Genomic DNA, 21,131 nt, shown 5'->3' on the forward strand with positions numbered 1-21,131 from the left:
ACTAAGAGAGTTGTAAACTATCTGGCTGAGTGTTGAAGGCACTCACCAACACACACAAGAGCCTTTTAGCGAAGTCTGGGAGACTTAATGGTTCAAAGCATTTAAATAAGTCTCTGTCTAGTCATTAGCTGACCACTAAGCTACCTGACCAGAGATGTTGATGGCTTCATATGATAAAGAATATAGACTTTATAGAATTAGTCACTAAACAAACAGCAGTAAGAACTACAAACCTGGGGTGGTTTTGATTTCCAAAGTTGTCACATTATGTAGTTTAAAATGTTCTCTTTTCAACAAAAATTATGAGACATGTAAAGAAATAAGAAAATGTCCCATAAACAAGGAAAAAACCCCACAATTAATAGAAACTGTCCTTGAGGAAGATAAGTCATTGGGCTTCCTAGAAAAAGACTTTCAAAGAGCTATTTTAAATATAATAAACGTACTTATATGTGAATAAAATTGTGATTTATTTGTTTAATAAAAAAGAATGAATTACTTAAAATTGTGCAGTTGAAAAATATAACTGAAATGAAAATTTCACAACAGGGGCTTCACCTCAAATTTGTACTAGAAGAAGATAGAATTAAATATAAAGACAATTGAATTGAGATTATTCAATCTGAGGGAAAAATAAATTAAAAAATGAACAGAACTTCAGTGACCCATAATAGAATATACATATTGGTAGTCTCAGAAGAAGAGAATAGATAGAAAAGGCAGGACAGGTATTTGAAGAAACGAAGGCCAAAAACTTGCCAAATTTGATGAAAAACTTTAATCTGCTCATCCAACAAGTTCAACAAACTCAAGGGAAGGAAAACTTGTAAATGCATGCTTAAACATATTACAATCAGATTTGGAAGCAAGGGAATAGAAGACTTGAACAATACCATGAATCAACTATACCTAACAGACGTTTTCAAAACACTCTACCCAAGAATAGTAGAATATATATTTTTTCATGTGCATGTGGAATATTCTCCAAGAGACCACGGGTTAGGCCATAAAACAAGCTTCAATAAATTTAAAACAATCAAAATCATACAAAATATGTTTGGTGAATACAATGGAATGAATTAAGAAATTAATAACAGAAGGTTGAAAAAGTCATAAATATGTGGAAATTAAACAGCATACTCTCAAATAATCAATGGATTAAATTTAGAGGTAATCACAAAGGAAATGTAAAATACTTTACAATTAATAACAACAAAAACAGTTTACTAAAGTGTATGGAATACAGCTAAAGCAATGACTGGAGAGAAATTTGTACCTTCAAATTTCCTACATTAAGAAAGAACAAAGATCTCAAATCAATAACCTAAGGTTCTACCTTAGGCCACTGAAAAAAGAGGAGCAACGTGAGTCCAAAACAAATAGAATGAAGAAAATAATAGAGAAGAAATTAAGGAAATAGAGAATAGAAAAACAATAGAGGTAACAACAAAACCAAACATTTGCTTATTGAAAAGTTAAACAATATTGACAAACCCTTAGTTAGACTGACCAAGAGCATTACTAAATTACTAAAATCAGTAATGAAATAGGGGCCATTGCTATTGACCTTACAGAAGCAAGGCTGATTATGAGGAAATAATATAAACATTTATTTGCCTACAAATTAGATAATCTTAGTGAAATCAACAAATTCCCTGAAAGATACAAACTACTAAAACTAATGAAATAGAAAATGTTACTGGACCTATAACAAATAAAGAGATTGAAGTTTTAATTTAAAAAAAATATCCTACCAACTCATTCTATAGGGCCAGCATTACCCGGATACAAAAACCAAAGGTACCCTCATGTTCATGTGTCAGAAAACTTAATATTGTTAAATTGTCAGTAATCCCCATATCCATCTACACATTCAGTGTAGTACCTATCAAAATCTCAGCTGCTATTTTTTCAGAAATTGTCAAGGTGATACTAAAATTCATATGGAAATTCAAGGGACCTAGAATAGCCAAACAATCTTGAAAAAGAACAATGTTGGAGGACACATACTTCCTTGTTTCAGAATTCATTCAAAGGAATTGTTATCACAAATGCATGGTACTGGCATAAAAATAGAAAAAGAGATCAGTGGAATAAAACTAAGAGTCCAGAAATAATCCCCTTTTTATGGTCAATTGGTTTTTGACAAGACTGCCAAGATCATTAATTGGGGGAAAGAATAGTCTTTTTGATAAATGGTGCTAGGATAACTGAATAGACATGTGTGAAAAAATGAAGTTGGACCTTTACCTTATGTAAAAGCTAATACTATGAATCTCTTAGAAGAAAAAATAAAGATATTCACAACCTTGACTGAGCAGTGGTTTCTTACATAAGACCACGAAAAGTACAAGCAATAAAAGAAAAAGTAGGTAAATTGGATTTTAACAAAATTTTAAGCCTTTACTCTTTAAAGGAGACTATAATGAAAGTGAAGGAAACCCATAAAAGGCAAGAAAATTCTGCAAATTATGTCTGATAAGGGACTTTTGTCCAGAGTATATACAGTACTCTTACAATTCTATAATAAAGACAAGTAGCCTAATTTAAAAATGGGCAAAATAATGGAATAAACATTTATTCAAAGAAGATAATTAAATGGCCAATAAGTACATGCAAAGATTCTCAATACCATTATCAATTAGGTTAAAACAAAACCACAATGAGATACCAGTTCAAACGCTCTAGGATTGTGGGTAACGCAAAGACAGGTAATAACAAATACTGGCATGGAGGTGGAGAAATTGGAACTCTCACACTTTGCTTTTGTTCATATAAAATTGTGTAGATGATTTTGAAAACAGTTTTGGCAGTTCTTCAAAAAGTTAAACATACAGTTACCATATGATTCAGCAATTCCATACCTAGGTGTATACAAAGGTAATGGAAAATATCCACACAAAATATGTACACACATGTTCATGGGTATAAATAATAACCAATAACCAATAAATGCTAACATGTGTTCCTCAATTGATGAATGGTCAAACAAATGGGATACAGCCATACAATGGAACATTATGTAGTAATAAAAAAGAAATATTGAACGTACAACATAGAATAACCTTGAAAGTATTATGCTAAGTGGAAGAAAGTCACAAAAGACCACATACTGTATGATTTCATTTAATATATATATATATATATATATATATATATATATATATATATATATATATATATAATACGTATATGAAACATCTAGAGTACACACATTTTTTCCCCCATGAATGAAGCCTGAATAATTTAAAAAATCTACCTGCTGGTAGTAGTAGCTTCCCCCATCTCTGTTTTATAATCTATTCAGATGGTGTTTAGTAACCGAATCTTCGCTTATCTCTACCTGGAGAGTTGTGGGCAGTGTGACAGTAGAAAAACCTTAGCTCTGGCAGCAAGACAGGTCGGAATTTGATATGTAGGATTGTCATTTACTTCCTTTGTGACCTTGAACAAGTTGCTTAGCTTCTGTGAGCCTTCGTATTCTCATGTTCGGTTTAGGGATAATTACATATCCCTAATAAAGTTATTGTGAGTATTAAGCTGTCAGCCAAAGGGCTTTATCCATTTATGTTTCAGGAAATTTACCTTTTCCTTTAAATGTTCCAATATGATATGCATCTCATTTCTTTTAGAGGCACACCGATCTTGCCTGGAAAAATGCTAGAATAAGAAAAAAATCTCCCTGACTCCTTTTGTAGTGTTAATCTTAAAAATGAAACAGTCAGTTATTTTACCAGCAAAAATGGGTTTATTTGGGAATAAGAGATAATTACAATTCGGCACAAAGAAGTTATGGCAAAACCATAGGCAAGTTCAATAAGCAAATGAAAGAAACATTATTTTATGGAGAAGAAGGAAACTGAGAGGGGTTGTTAAAGTCCACTGGAAAAAATCAAGAGTTTAGGGTGATGATTGTTTCTCCTTGTCTGAGTTGCAGGGGTAGTTGATATCTGTAGGAGATGCAATGTACATCTTTCCCTGTTGAGGCCTTTAATTCATGATTCTTTTCTGCTGAGGATTCTTCTCTTAGGGGTGTGTAATTCATGATTCGTCCCTTAATTGACATTGAGTGTTATGCCTTCCCCCTTCCAGCCCTTCCTCCTAGCATCCTGAGTTCACTTTAGTTAGGTTTCCCTTTATTGATTTTCACAGTAGCATACAGTATTTGGGGACAGGAGGTCAGAGAACATTTCCATTTTTTTCCTATTTGCTCTTCCTGATTAAGGTATTTTTTTTTCTTTATGTTGAGCTTGAGCTTTTAATTTGCAGTGTTTCCGAAGGTGACCTCCCTGGGTATGTGGAGCAACTTGATCCTCAGAAGAAAAGAATGTCATTGTCTGGTGTCCTGGATTGACCCAGAATTTATCTTCTTTGGTACTAGGAGTTCTGGATTAGTTGTCCCATTCTCTTGGGAAGGGAAATCTATTTTTGATTAAAAAATATTAATATGACTATGTTTATTTTCTAGGCTTTCAGTATGTTTTCTTTAATTCAGATACCATTTGAGAATATACTTTCTGTTTCTAGTGAGAAGTTGTGAACTTTAAAATAATAGTTACCAGAAATTGAAGGGACACTAAAGACGATTTAACTCATCTTTCTTTTTACATGTGAAGACCATGAAGTCCGGGAAGAAGTTACTTGCCCAGTCACCCTGCCAGTAGGTGGCAGAACTGACAGTAGAAGAGTAGAGAGTTGGGATGGGGGAGAAGTGTAAGGTTTATTGCCTACTATGTGTTGGCATTTTACATTTATTTTCTGATTTAGTTTTTTTAATAATAATATTTTTTATTATATTATGTTAGTCACCATACAGTACATCCCTAGTTTTTGATGTAAAGTTCCATGATTCATTACTTGCGTATAACACCCAGTGCACCATGCAATACGTGCTCTCCTTACTACCCGTCACTAGCCAATCCCATTCCCCCACCTCCCTCCCCTCTGAAGCCCTCAGTTTGTTTCCCAGAGTCCATAGTCTCTCATCGTTCATTCCCCCTTCTGTTTACCCCCCCTTTCTTCTTCCCTTTCTTCTCCTATGGATCTTCCTACTTATGTTCCACAAATGAGTGAAACCATATGATAATTGTCTTTCTCTGCTTGACTTATTTCACTTAGCATTATCTCCTCCAGTCCCATCCATGTTACAGCAAATATAGCTGGAAGCCTTTCCCTTAAGATCAGGAACATGACAAGGATGCCCACTCTCGCCATTATTATTCAACATAGTACTAGAAGTCCTTGATTTAGTTTTTAAAACAACATGCTCGGATAGATATATTATGCCTCTTTGACAAGTGAGGCCACTGAAAATCAGTTAAGCTCACTTATCAAAAGTTGTACAGCAAGAAGATGATAAAATGTGGCTGCAAGCCCAGCTCTTTCTCTCTCTCTCAAAGTCATGCTCTTTTTATTTCACTAAGCTGTCCCCTAAAATAGAATCCTCTTTATCTATCGCCCTAATAATAGATATTTCTCTTATGTTACATGCCTTTCTTATCTATAAACCCACAAAAACTCTTCAGGAACCTGAGGAAAAACAAAACTAGAACGCAGGGAGATGAAATTTATCTTAATATTTAAAGGAAGGAGATTTAAATAAAGACATCATGAAAGCAAGGAATAGCCTGCCTTAGGAGAGAGTGAGCCCTGTCGTTTAGGAGACTTACAGTACTGGGCAAACTAGGACTTGGGATTTTCATGGAATAAAGGGCTTCCAGTTTCATAACTGTGACAGTCCTGGGCACAATAAGACAAGTTGGGCATCACTACTGTCACTGTAAGTATGTCAGCAGAGATTGGATAGTTCCTCAGGGTTTGAAGCATTGCATGAAGAGTTGGATAAGACCATCTGAGTTCCTTCTGTTATTGTGGAACAAGATGTTTACCTTGTTGTTTTTGGAGCTAATGTCCAAATTCTGATAAAATTAGGACAGAAGGCTGGTAGTTAAACATGATAATAAGAACACAAAATAGAAACAAAAGAGTACCTGGGTCTTACTGCTCTCTGTACTACACGACATAGTTTTATTATTGTTACTTTGTTTTGTTCATTCATTTTTATTTTATTTCAGTGTGAGAATATACTCTCAGGTAGTTAAGCTTTATTTTCTGACTCAGCCTCTGAGTGTTCACCAGTGCAGTTGTATTGTACCAATCAAGCTATCTGACACTTAGCAAGTGAATCTGGACCTAAATGGGAAAGGGGGTGGCATTAGTATCTCAGCTACCCAGATGATTCTAATGTGTAGCCAGTGTCAAATATTACTGCCTTAAATCAAAGAAGGAACAGAACTAATGTTTATTGAATCATTATCATGTGTTCTGGGAGCTATGCTTGATGTTATCTTGTTTAATCATCAAATAACTCTGCGAGATAGGAATTATTATTTCTAGGCAGGGAAAGTTGGTCTCACAGAATTTGAGTAACTTGTCAAAGGTCACAGCTAGTAAGTCAAATGTTCTTTTTACTCAGCCATAGTACTTCTAAAAACAAGAAAAAACACTCAATCTTTATAAAATCTGTTGGCAACTCATTATTCAATTTTATCTCCATAACTACTTGGATGTAAGAATGACTAATATCCTCATTTTACAGATGGAGAAATTGAGGCAAGGAAGGGCTAAATTGAGAAATTTGTCTAGGTTGGTAAGTAGTGGAGCAGGGATTCAAACTCAGGTCTCAAGATTTTAGCTCTTCTTTTTTTTTTTTAATACAGCAAACCCGTTGCCCCTCCCCTAATCATTTTTCTTGCCTATGAAGTGAGAGGAGTCCTAGCTACTCCTAAGGATGCCTGTGAGGATTAAATTAAATATTAGCTATGAAAGAACTCACGGAAAACCACAGGCCAATATTCTTGATGAATACAGATGTAAAAATTCTCAACAAAATATTAGAAAACAGAATTCAGAAGCACATTGGAAGGAGCATATACCAGGATCAAGTAGGATTCATCCCTGGGGTACAAAGATGGTTCAACAAATGCAGATCAATAAATCTGATATATTAGATTAATAGAATGAAAGGTAGAAATCAATGATCATCTCAACTGATGCAGAAAAAACATGTGACAACTCTCAAAAGCAAAAGGCCAGGACCAGAATTCATAGGCTAATTCTATCTAATATTTAAAGAAGAGTTAAGGCCTGTTCTTCTCAAACTATTCCAAGAAATGCAAGAGGAAGGAAGACTTCATTCTATGAGGCCAGTATCACCCTGATACCAAAACCAGATAAAGATACCATAAAAAAGAAAACTATAGGCCAATATCTCTCATGAATATAGATGCGAAAATCCTCAACAAAATATTATCAAACCAAATCAAACAATGTATTAAAAAATCACACACCATGATTAAGTGGGATTTATTTCTGGGATGCAAGGTAGTTCAATATTTGTAAAACAATCAATGTTATACATCACATCAATAAGAGAAAGGATATGAACCATATGATCATTTCAATAGATACAGAAAAAGCATTTGACAGAGTACAATATCCATTCATGATAAAATCCCTTTGCAAGGTAGGTCTAGAGGGAACATACCTCAACATAATAAAGGCCTTATGTGAAAAACACACAACCAATATCACACTCGATGGCGAAAAACTGAGAACGTTTCCCCTAAGGTCAGGAAGAAGACAAGGATGTCCACTCGCCACTTTTATTCAACATGGTACTGAAGTCCTAGCCACAGCAATTAGACAACATAAGGAAATAAAAGGCATCCAAATTGGTAAGGAAGAAGTGAAAATGTCACTATTTTCAGATGACATGATACTCAATATCGAAGACCCCAAAGACTCCACCAAAAAACTACTAAAACTGATAAAGGAATTCAGTAAAGTTGCAGGATAAAAAATCAATGGACAGAAATCTGTTGCGTTCCTATACATTAGTAATGAAACAACAGAAAGAGAAATGAAGGAATCAATCCCATTCACGGTTGCACCAAAAACAATAAAATATCAAGGCATAAACGTAACCAAAGAGGTGAAAGACCTATATTCTGAAAACCATAAAACACTGATGAAAGAAATTGAAAACAACAGAAATGAATGGAAATACATTTCATGCTGATGGGTTTGAAGAACAAATATTGTTAAAATGTCTATACTACAGAAAGCAACCTACAGATTTAATGCAATCCTTATCAAAATACCAACACCATTTTTCACAGAGCTAGAACAAACAATCTTAAAATTTGTATGGAATTGAATCACAAAAGACCTCAAACAGCCAAAGCAGTCTTGAAAAAGAAAAATAAAACTGGAGGTATTGAAATTTCAGATTTCAAGTTATATTACAAAGCTATAATAATCAAAACAGTATGATACTGGCATAAAAATAGACACATAGGTCAATGGAGCAGAACAGAAAACCCAGAAATTAACCCATTATTATATGGTCAGTTAATCTTTGACAAAAGAGGAAAGAATATCCAATCAGAGAAAAGACAGTGTTATCAACAAATTGTGTTTGGGAAACCTGGACAGGAATATGCAAAAGAATGAAACTGGACTACTTTCTTTCACCAAACACAAAAATAAATTCAAATTAGATTAAAGACTTAATGTAAGACCTGAAACCATAAAAACCATTAAAGAGAGCACAGACAGCAGTGTCTCTGACATCAGCTGTAGCAATGTTTTTCTAGATATGTCTCCTGAAGCAACGTAGATAAAAGCAAAAATAAACTGTTGAGACTACATTAAAATAAGTTTCTGCACAGCAAAGGAAATAATCAACAAAACTAAAGGCAACCCACCAAATGGGAGAGGATATTTGCAAACAGCATATCCAATAAATGGTTAGTATGCAAAATATATAAAGAACTTCTACAGCTCAATTCCCAAAGAACAAATAATCCAATCAAAAATGGGCAGAAGACATGAACAGATATTTTTCCGAAGAAGACATAAATATGGCCAACAAACATGTGAACATTTGCTCAACATCCGTCATTATCATGAAAATGCAAATCAAAACTACAATGAGATATCACCTCACTCCTGTCAGAATGGCTAAAATAAAAAAAAAACACAAGAAAAATAAGTGTTTATGAAGGTGTGGAGAAAGAGGAATACTCTTGCACTGTTGGTGGGAAAGCAAATTGGTACAACCACTGTAGAGAACAGTATGGAGGTGCCTCAAAAAATTAAAAATAGAACTACCCTGTAATCCAGTAATTGCACTACTGGATGTCTACACTTAAAATACAAAAACACTAATTCAAAGGGTTATATGCCCCCCTATGTTTATAGCAGCATTATTTACCATAGCCAAATTACGGAAGCAGCCCAAGTGTCCATTGATAGATGAATGGATAAAGAAGATATGGTGTGTATGTGTATTAATATTTTATATCTATCTATCTATTTATCTATCTATCTATCTATCTAAAATGGGATATTATTCAGTCAAAAAAAGAAGAAAATCTTGCCAATTGCAATGACATGGGTCGAGCTAGAGAGTATATTGCTAAGTGAAATAAGTCAGATAAAGACAAATACCATATGATCTCACTCATATGTGTGGAATTTTAAGAAAGAAAACAAGCAAAGGAAAAAGAGAGAGAGAGAGAGAGAGAGAGAGAGAGAGAAACCAAGAAGAGAGAGAGAAAGAGAGAAACCAAGAAACAAACTATTAATTATAGAGAACAAACTGATGGTTACCAGAGGGAGGAGTGTGGAGGGGTTGGTGAAATAAGTCTTGGGATTAAAGAATACACTTATGATGAAAATAAAGTAAAAGGAAATAATGAAATAATATGTTTAAAATGGTGGGGTAAAGAGATTAGTTTCAAAATAACTGCACTGTAGGACCTAAATGCTGGACTTAGGTCATCAAGACTAAATAAAGGCATCATCTACTTGTTATAGTTCAATCATAAGTCAGGACTATAGGAGTACCTTACTCAACAAAATAGACGTTTTTTGGAAAGTTGGAAAGTTTGGAAATTTTTACAAATGAAATCTTTATGTTTTAAATATGTTAGGACACTCCAGTAATTAAAGGTATCCTGAAATGACTCTTTCATAATGCTAATGCAAACAAAACAAATATAAACTAATTATATTATGATTAACCATCAATAAAAATAATAAGTAAATAAACACATTTGACAAAATTTAACATCTGTTCATGATAAAAACGCTCAACAAATTAGGTATAGAAGGAATGTACCTCAACATAACTGAGGCAATATGTGACAACCCATAGCTAAGATCCTACTCAGTGGTGAAAGTTCCAAAGCTTTCTTTCTAAAATCAAGAACAAGACTAATGTGCCCACTCACGACTGCTACTTAGCATTGTACTGGAATTCCTAGCCAGATTAATTAGGTAAGAAAAAGAAATAAAAGGCGTCAGAATTGGAAAGAAACTGGTAGAATTATCTCTGTTTCATTTTTTTGTATTTATTTATTTTTTAAATAATATTTTTTTATTATGTTAGTCACCATACCTTAGTTTTGATGTAGTGTTCCATGATTCATTGTTTGCATATAACACCCAGTGCTCCATGCAATACGTGCCCTCCTTAATACCCATCACCGGGCTAGCCCATCCCCCCCATCTCCCTCCCCTCTGAAACCCTCAGTTTGTTTCCCAGAGTCCATAGTCTCTCATGGTTCATCTCCCCCTCTGATTTCCCTTCTCTTCATTTTTCCCTTCCTTCTCCTGATGATCTCACTGCTATTCCTTATGTTCCATAAATGAGTGAAACCGTATGAAAATTGTCTTTCTCTGCTTGACTTATTTCACTTAGCATAATCTCCTCCAGTCCCGTCCATGTTGCTGCAAATGTTGGGTAATCATTCTTTCTGATGGCTGAGTAATATTCCATTGTATATATGGCCCACATCTTCTTTATCCATTCTTCTGTTGAAGGGCATCTCGGCTCCTTCCACAATTTAGCTATTGTGGACAATGCTGCTATGAGCATTGGGGTGCATATGGCCCTTCTCTTCACTGCGTCTGTATCTTTGGGGTAAATACCTAGTAGTGCAATTGCTGGGTCATAGGGTAGCTCTATTTTTAACTTTTTGAGGGACCTCCACACTGTTTTCTAAAGTGGCTGTACCGACTTCCATACCCACCAACAGTGTAAGAGGGATCCCCTTTCTCCACATCCTCTCCAACATTTGTTGTTTCTTGCCTTGTCCATTTTTGCCATTCTAACTGGCGTAAGGTGGTATCTCAGTGTGGTTTTTATTTGAATTTCCCTGATGGCTAATGATTTTGAACATATATTCATGTGTCTGTTAGCCATTGGTATGTCTTCATTGGAAAAGTGTCTGTTCATATCTTCTGTCCATTTTTTGTTTTGATTATTTGTTTCTTGGGTATTGAGTTTGAGAAGTTCTTTGTAGATCTTGGATGCCAGTCTTTTATCTGTAGCATCATTTGCAAATATCTTCTCCCATTCTGTGGGCTGCCTCTTAGTTTTTTTGACTGTTTCCTTGGCTGTGCAGAAGCTTTTTATCTTGACGAAGTCCCACAAGTTCATTTTATCTTTTGTTTCTCTTGCCTTTGGAGATGTGTCATGAGAAAGGTTGCTGTGGCCGATGTCGTAGAGGTTGCTGCCTATGCTCTCCTCTAGGATTTTGATGGCTTCCTGTCTCACATCAAGGTCTTTCATCCATTTGGAGTTTATCTTTGTGTATGATGTGAGAGAGTGGTCAAGTTTCATTCTTTTGCATGTAGCTGTCCAATTTTCCCAGCACCTATTATTGAAGAGACTGTCTTTTTTCCACTGGATGTTTTTTCCTGCTTTGTCAAAGATTAGTTGCCCATAGAGCCGAGGGTCCCTTTCTGGGTTCTCTATTCTGTTCCATTGGTCTATGTGTCTGTTTTTGTGCCAGTACCATGCTGTCTTTGTGATCACAGCTTTGTAGTGTAGTAGTTGATCAAGATTAGAACAGAGATCAATGAATTAGAAACCAGGAGCACGAGGCGGCACTGGAGGAGATAATGCTAAGTGAAATAAGTCAAGCAGAGAAAGACAATTATCATATGGTTTCTCTCATCTATGGAACATAAGAACTTGGAAGATTGGTAGGAGAAGAAAGGGATAATGAAGGGGGGGGGGGTAACCAGAAGGGTGAATGAAGCATGAGAGACTATGGACTCTGAAAAACAAACTGAGGGCTTCAGAGAGGAGTGGAGTGGGGGAATAGGATAGGCTGGTGATGCGTAGTAAGGAGGGCACATATTGCATGGTGCAGTGGGTGTTATACGCAACTAATGAATCATCGAACTTTACATAAACAACCAGGGATGTACTGTATGGTGAATATCATAATATAATAAAAATATTATTATGGAAAAAAAAGAAAGAAACCAGGCGCACGGTTGAACAGATCAAGAAAACTAGAAGCTGGTTCTTTGAAAGAATAAATAAGATCGATAAGCCACTCGCCAGCCTTACTCAAAAGAATAGAGAAAGGACCCAAATTAATAAAATTATGAATGAAAGGGGAGAGATCACGAACAACACCAATGAAATAGGAAGGATCAACAACTTTATGCCAATAAATTAAACAACCTGGAAGAAATGGATGCCTTCCTGGAAACCTATAACGTACCAAGACTGAAACAGGAAGAAATTGATTGTTTAAACAGACCGATTAATTATGAAGAGATTGAAGCAGTGATCAAAAACCTCCCCAAATACAAGAGTCCAGGGCCTGATGGATTCCCCGGGGAATTCTACCAAACATTCAATGAAGAAATAATACCTATTCTCCTGAAGCTGTTTCAAAAAAATAGAAACAGAAGGAAAACTACCAACTCATTCTATGAGGCCAGTATTACCTTGATCCCCAATCCAGGCAAAGACCCCATGAAAAAGGAGAATTACGGACTGATATCCCTGATGAATATGGATGCGAAAATTCTCTGTTTGATTTTATATAGAGAAAGTCCTAAAGACTTCACCATGAAAATGTGGGGCAAGGGGTGAAAGAAATGGGTGAAGGGGATAAAAAGTTAAAGGAAAAAAACAAAAAAATTATCTGAAAAAGAAATAAACAAAATGATTTTATTTATAAGAGCGTCATAACCTAAATATTTAGGAGTAAATTTAACCAAGATGGTGAAAGACATACTCTGAAAACTATAAGGCATTGATGAAAGAAATTGAAGACTACACAAATAAATGGAAAGATATAGTTTTCATGGATTGGAAGAATTAATATTTTAAAATGTCCATACTACCGAAGGCAATCTACAAATTGAATGCAATCCCTCTCAAAATACCATCAGCATCTTTCACAGACTAGAACAAATAATCTTAAAATTTGTGTGAAACCACAAAAGACCTCAAATAGTCAAAGCAGTCTTGAGAAAGAAGAGCAAAGCTAGAGGCATTATGCTCCCTGATTTCAAATTATACTGCAAAGATGTAGTAATCAAAACCGTATGGTACTGGCACAAAAACAGATATACAGATCAGTGGAACAGTAGTGAGCACTGAAATAAACCCAGGCTTATGTAGTCAGTTAATCTAAGATAAAGGAGACAAGATTATACAGTAGGGCAAAGACAGTCTGGTGCTGGGAAAGCTAGATATTCACATGTAGAAGAATGATAGTAGATTCCAATCTTAAAGTTAACTTGAAGTGGATCAGACTTAAATGTAAGACCTGAAACCATAAATTTCCTAGAAGAAAACATAGAGAAAAAGCTTCTTGATATGGTCTTGGAAATTTTTTTGATATGACAGCAAAGGACAAGTAACAACATAAAAAAAATCAACAAGAGGGACTACATCAAACTAAAATTCTTGTGCACAAAGAAACAATCAACAAAATCAAAAGGTAACCTATGGAATGGGAGAAAATATTTGCGAATCATCTATCTGGTAAGTGGTTAATACCAAAACATATAAACAACTGTGACAACTCAATAGGAACACAAACAAACAAAACCCCCAAATAATCCAATTAAAAATGGGGAAAGGACTTGAATCGACATTTTTCCAAAGAAGATATTAAAATAGCCAAGAGGTACATGAAACTTGCTTAACATCACTAATCATAAGGGAAATGCAATTAAAACTACAACGAGATATTCCCTCAGTTAGAATGGGTTTCATCAAAAAGACAAGAGATGACAAATGCTGGCGAGGATGTGGAGAAAAAGGAACCTTTGTAACTTTTGGTAGGAATGTAAATTGGTGCAGCTACTGTGGAAAATAGAATGGAGGTCCCTCAAAAAACTAAAAATAGAATTATCTTATGGTCCAGCAATTCCACACTTGGGAATTAATTATCCAAAGGAAATTAAACCACTATGTTGAAGAAATATCTTCCCTCTTGTGTTCATTGCAGCATTACATATAATAGCCAAGACATGGAAACAAGTGTCCATTGATAGATGAATGGATAAAAAAGTTGTGGTATATATTTGGTATACATACATATACATGTGTGTGTGTATATGTATATACAGGTACATACCTACTGGGATACTATTCAGCCATAAAATAGAAGGATATTCTACCATTTGTGACAATGTGAATGGATCTTTATGGTATTATGCTAAGTGAAATAAATCAAAAAAGACATACTATATGATCTCACTTATATGTGGAACCTAAAAAACAAACTCATAGAAAAAGTAATCAGATTTCTGGGGGCTGGGGTAACTGAGTGAAAGTAATCAAAAGGTACAAACTTCCAGTTTTAAGATAAATAAAAACTGAGGATGTAATGTACAATATGGTGAATGTAATTAGCATGGCTATGTGGTATATTTGAAAGTTGCCAAGAGAATAAATCATATCCTTAAACTTAGCGTTGTATGTCAATTATATCTCAATAAAACTGAAGGGAAAAAAATCTATTGGGTAGTGGAATTGGGGGGAAAAAAAGAAAAGAAAAGAAAGAACAAAAGAAAAGAAACATTCAACAGACACTGAACACATTCTCTTATTGGCCTTAGGTTTGATGCCTTCCTCTAGTGTCCAGGCTGGCTTGGAGCACTGGTCCCTAACTTATATCACTCAGATCTCTGCCCACTTCCGTATCAAGTATTCTGATTAATTTGGTTTATCTTTTATTCTGTCCTAGCTGAATCCTTCAAGGAATTTGCCGAATTGCTCAACGAAGTAGAAAATGAGAGGATGATGATGGTAGGTCACTAACACTGGGCCTCGAAGTGATATCTTGGCTGATTGGCTGATTGATACTTTGTTATTTCAGTTTCTGTTTCATGGATCTTTAGAACAGTAAAGATATTTAGGAGATAGATCTGGTTATTCTATTTCATGCTTTTGCCCTGGGAGTTTAGCATTAGGTAGAGAGAAATTAGTGTGGAAATTCCATTCCTGTTCCTATCAGCGAGAAGTGTTTCAAGGGACATTAAACTGGGCTATTGAACATGTCGAAAGAAATTGTGGCCCTTATTGTGCTTAAATTATTCATTTATTTATCTGTTTCTCTGCTTATAGAAATAATAATATAGACTTTATTTATATTTGACATAGAATTGTTTTATTTAATTCTGTGTGAAGACTTTTCCTTAGTAAGTCTATTTCTTAAAATAATAGAGCAGTTTTTTTAGAGCAGCTTTAGTTTTACAAAAACACTGAGTAGAAAGTACAGAGAGATTTTAACATAACCCCTTTCATCGGTTTTGATTACTGTAGCTTTCTAGTAAGACTTAATGTTAGATAAGAACTTTAGAATCAGTTTGTCAGTACCCACAGAATAAATTGCTGGGATTTTGATCAGGATTATATTGAATCTATAGATCAAGTTGGGATAAACGGAATCCTAAAAATATTATCTTCCTATTTATGAACATGGATTATATTTCCATTTATTTAATGCTTCTTTGATTTCTTTCAAAACTCATCAGAGTTTTGCAGTTTCCTTACATAGATCTTGTACATATTTTATTAGATATATTCCTAGGTATTTCATTTTTTGTGTGAACTCTATTTTAGCAGCTTTAAAAATAATCTTTTTGTATGGTCCCTAGACCTGCAGCACCAGTGTCACCTGGGAAATTGTTAGAAATGCAGGTCCTCAGCCCTACCCCAGACCTATTTGGACTTAAATGTAGAAGTACCTAGGTTGGTCAATATTTATTTTTATTAGGGTTATGAGGGTGATGTTGGAACATTTGTAGAAGGTAATGAGAGGTCTACCTTCCCTTTCTTGATAGGATGACTTTCTGCAGGCAGTTCAGCTTTGTTAAGTCTATTTATTCAATAGTCAGAGTTCTTTAATCTGTCATTACTCATCCTTTTCAACAGTGTGATACTGGCTTCTGAGAATACTGCTACCATTTCATCTAAGCTCCTAGAGAAGTGGGATTGAAGGCAGGACTTGGAGGTAGGGGAAGTAGAGACTTAGGTTCTAATAATGGCAGTGCCACTAATTGTTGATTTCAAAGGAATCATGGTCTTTTGCTGTTCTCTCTTTTTTCATATGTATAATGAGGAAAATAATCCCCACCTCCCAAGGTTGTTGAAAGAACACCAAGTGATATAATGAATAAGAAAGTGTTCTATACATAGCAAAAAACACTTATTAAGTGAGTGTTGTTTGTAGTTAACTTTTGTTACTCCCAAGATCCTGCTTATGGAAATTTGACTTGGGAATTTTCTTAGTTTAAGAGACTTGCTTCTAAGGATATTAAGGAGAGACCAATATGGGTAATTTCTCTGGAGTCGGGTAGATGGCCACCCTAGCTAATCTACACTCTACTAAATGTTTTCTTCTGCCTGAAGGGTTTGTGGACTATTGCCAATGTTGATCTCAAAGGCATTCAACTCCATTTCATTCATATACCACTAGAAAGCTCAGCTGTACTTCTCTTCATTCCTAGTTGTTTCTTGATCTCCTTTATTTACCCAATTACAAAGCTCTAAGATATTAAAGTAGGACTCATCTTTTGAGATATTGTTTTTCTCACCCTTCTTGCTGGCTCTTTTCCATAGGACTGACTCATTTTCCTCTGTCTTTCATTATGTTGTGCCCCTTTGTCCCCACAACTCTTCAGTCATGTATTGAGTGTAGGCTCCCCATTTCCCATTTAATTCTAGGAATGCTGTGAAGGTTAGGCTCAATGTGGGCCTTTCACAACATGGCAGGAATTCATTGCTTGACTGCACCTCTTGCTTTTCCTAGAACTGTGGTAAAAGGACTCCTTAGCCCAATATGGATTATCTGGGAGGTGTTACACAGCTTTTGATCCTTCTATAAGAAGAGGCCAAAAGAAGCTTTCGAACAGGAAAGAAGTTCACAGCTCTAGCCTGTGATAATTGCAAATATCTAGCCATTCTTGTAAATGAAGTTAAATTGTGGAAGGAATTATGGAGGAAAGAATTGAGGGAGAGCATTCCAACTGTGCTGTTCTTAAATAGTACCCCACGGGATGTTGTATTACCTCAGAAGCTGGCCTTGAAAAGTCTTGATAACAGACTTCCTGTATGATTAACGTTGGCTTTCCTAGGTGTTTTTCTGACTCTGAAGGGGATCCTATTAGCAATGTGCAAGGTCTGTCTTTGAGGACTGTGAAGAATGACCTAAAGAGACCCATACTATTTCAAGCAGTATATCCTTAATGACTTCTTTTGGTAATTAGCTAACCATCAAAGATTCATGAACAATCCTACACTGCTGGATCGAGTACCATCTCTAATCTGCTAAATGCCCTATCTAGTGTTAATTGGGATTCATGCAATAGGAACGTGATTAGCTAAACTCACTGTGTTTAGAGTGTCACTTTTGCTGGGGGTTCTACCCTGAGATAGCAGGTAGTAGCTTTTCTGCTAGAGAGCTTATGAAATGGATGCAGTGATCAGAAAGGGGAATAAAGATCATGTTTAATTAAAAGGGCTTTTTTGAGTAGTTGCTAGACTTCTAAGGGATTTAAGGATAAAACAAAATGAAAAAAAAAGAGTCAAACTTCGGTGTGATCTTTTCCTACATCACTATCTCTGTGTTCTGGCAGAAAGTAGTATAATAACCATCGAGTGTCAAAGAGAGGAAATGGCTCAGAGTATGTATTTGTGTTGTAGGAGACTGAGAGCAATATAATCAATGTGATCAAGGGAGAACCATGGCCTCCAATTTTAGTGAATCATGTACTAGTTTTCTAGACAGAGACAGGGCCAAACATACAAAAAGCAGTGGCCTTATGGACCCTGTGTAAGAAGTTGCTGGCACTCCTGCTTATACAAGAAAATCCCCTTTGAAACATAGAAACTGGCAACTGTGCCATCCTTGGGTTGCCTGTGTACGCAAGGACTCAGCTGAATGTCCAAATAGAGGTTTGACACATACTACTCTCCTTAGAGATGGCATGTTCACTTCTTATTCAAAGGCAAACTTCTTCAGTGTGTCCCAGGTAGCCACTTTGTTTGTGTTACCTTTGTGAAAGTGGAAATAGTTTTTCTAATTGTCTATTGTTGCATAACAACCTATTCTAAAACATAGTGACTTAAACTAAAACCATTTAATTTTATCTCATTATATTGTGGGTCAGGAATTCAGGCAAGGGTGAGCTGGGTAGTTCTGCTTCATGTGGTAGTATTCACCTGGGAGGTGGATTGAGGCAGCTTTGCTCACCTATCAGGCACCTCAGTGGAATGGCTGGAAGGCTGGGCTCAGCTGGACTTTTGACCAGAATGTATATATTTGGCCTCTCTAGGTTGGTAGTCTCAGGTAGTCCAACTTCTTAAAGAGTGGCTCAGGGCTCCCCAGGGGGAGTGTTCCAAGAGAACCAGGTGGAAGTTGCTGGCCTTTTATGACCTAGTTTGAGAAATCACAGTGTCACTTCTGCTATATTCTATTGGTTCAAAGAAGTAATAAACCCACTCATATTAAAGGTAGAGGGGACAGAGACCTCACCTCTCAATAGGGGATGTGTCACAAAATTTGTGGACATGTTTTAAAACTTCCACAAAAGGAGAGAAGAAAAATGACTCTTTGTACTGGATCTGACACTAATGACATAATTTGTTTCCAGCTATGTACACAAACTTGATATCACATAACCCACAGCACATAGAACTGTAGAGTGTGTTGGCCAAGAGAGATGGGCTAGTATTTTTTTTCTCTTAAATTCTGTTAGCCAACATATAGTACATCTTTAATTTCTGATGTAGTGTTCAATGATTCATCAGTTGCATATAACACCCAGTGCTCATCACATCATGTGCCCTCCTTAATTGGGCTAGTACTTTTAATAGAAGAATTCTTACTTTTGGTCAAGGAGAATCACTGGTGTCCTTATTTTTGGTACTAGGGCTTCTGATAGAGCTTTGATTGGATGAGAGTTTGGCTATTTAGTTGAACTCTGAATCATACGTGGACACAAAAGAGGAGACCCAAAGTGCCTGCAGGACACAGATTAAAAAATATGTACTAATGCCCCAACTTAGCATGCGTTTTGGTGGTAGTTTAAAAACTGCTTTTTAATCTGGAGAACACAGGACTGGTCAAAACTAAGTGAAATAAGTCAAGCAGAGAAAGACAATTATGTGGTTTCTCTCATCTATGGAACATAAGAACTAGGAAGATCGGTAGAAGAAGAAAGGGATAAAGGGGGGGTAATCAGAAGGGGGAATGAAGCATGAGAGACTATGGACTCTGAGAAACAAACTGAGGGCTTCAGAGGGGAGGGGGGTAGGGGAATGGGATAGGCTGGTGATGGGTAGTAAGGAGGGCACGTATTGCATGGTGCACTGGGTGTTATACGCAACTAATGAATCATCGAACTTTACATCAGAAACCGGGGATGTACTGTATGGTGACTAACATAATATAATAAAAAATATTATTATGAAAAAATAACAGAGATGGCAATGAAAAAAAAACTGGCTTTCTACTCTTTTTTCCTACTTTCGTTATGAAGATGAATCTTGTTTTACTGACACTTTATGTCTCACTTGACAAAGAAGGCAGTACCTCATTTCCCTGTCTTATATCAAAATCAGTGCAATGGATCCTAAAATCCAGCTCTTTAGATGTATTCTCTTAGGTCCTCCATTAATATACAGCTGATTCATACCACTGAAGAAAACCAACCCTACTTGTTGCCTTGGACGGATGCCATCTTTCAAGAGGTTTATATGAACACAAAGCTTTGTGTATCTCTGCCTGCCCACTGAGCAAGGGGTCCAGTTTGCAAATGGTGTTTTTATATCTCTAGAACCATATTATTGTCAATATTTTTCATTCTTGGACAGGCTGTTTTTATCAGCTTTGGAGTAAATGTAGGTAATTTGAAGGCCTGATCCAGTGTTCTCTGTGATGCTGTAATATACTCTCAAGTTCTGAAGAAAATGTTCTGATTTTATGACACACGGTGGCAGGACTGGAAACAATTTATCCTGGGATTTATCCTGATACTATTACTGCTGACTCAGTTGCTTCCCATGAAATGGTTTGCACTTGGTGCAATTGGTATTTTCATGAATTTTCCACTCTCTTCCTCTTTTCCACATATACTTCAGGCCCCCTGTATCTGTTTCTGGACATGACTATAGATATTTATTGATTAAAAATTCAGATCAGACTACCAGTAAGTTACAGAGAAATGCCTCATGTTCTCCCTTCTCTCATTTCCTCTTGAAACAGTTGATTTTAAGAGACCAATATGGGAAAAAAGACAGTAACAACAATGAAAAAAAAAAACAGAAATCAATTTACATTTTGCATGTTGATGTATTACAGGGTAATGCCTTAGTAACAAGGAAACTCAAATCTGATCCTTTGTTAACTGAAAGTTGTTTTGTGTGTTCTTCCTTTTTTTCTAGGTACACAATGCTAGTGATTTGCTGATTAAACCCCTGGAAAATTTTCGGAAGGAGCAAATAGGCTTCACCAAGGTACATTTTCTTCAAATGTATAAGGTGTTTTTCATAGCTGAGTAGTTTGGGTTACCACTCTTCACTCTTTAGGGGTGAGGAGGGTTCATATATAAGGGAATTCATTCAAAAAAAGTGGGAATATCTGGAGTTGGCTCCTGGCTATTTCCAAGTAGCTGGGCAACTCTGGACAAGTCTCTTCTCTTTTTGGAGCTTCAGTTTCTCCATCTGGAAAATGAGGAGCTTGATAATAATAGGCATTATTTAAAGGGCACTTACTATGTGCTTGCTAAGCACTGGGCTA

The 21,131-nt window shown here is 35.9% G+C and overlaps 1 protein-coding gene across 6 annotated transcripts in view; it reads left to right on the forward strand.

Moving 5' to 3' along the window:
- The window catches only part of OPHN1 (oligophrenin 1), a 521,428-nt gene that overhangs the window by 182,542 nt on the left and 317,755 nt on the right, over positions 1 to 21,131 (forward strand). For all 6 annotated transcript variants that reach the window (XM_045795443.2, XM_045795441.2, XM_045795445.2 and 3 more), the window contains 2 exons: positions 15,075 to 15,136; positions 20,777 to 20,848. In XM_045795443.2, coding sequence (XP_045651399.1) covers positions 15,075 to 15,136; positions 20,777 to 20,848 — 134 coding nt within the window. The remainder of the gene's footprint in view (positions 1 to 15,074; positions 15,137 to 20,776; positions 20,849 to 21,131) is intronic.

Source organism: Ursus americanus, chromosome X (genome assembly GCF_024610735.1).
Source record: "Ursus americanus isolate L20-20 chromosome X, mUrsAme1.1.p, whole genome shotgun sequence".
Classification (NCBI taxonomy): domain Eukaryota; kingdom Metazoa; phylum Chordata; class Mammalia; order Carnivora; family Ursidae; genus Ursus; species Ursus americanus.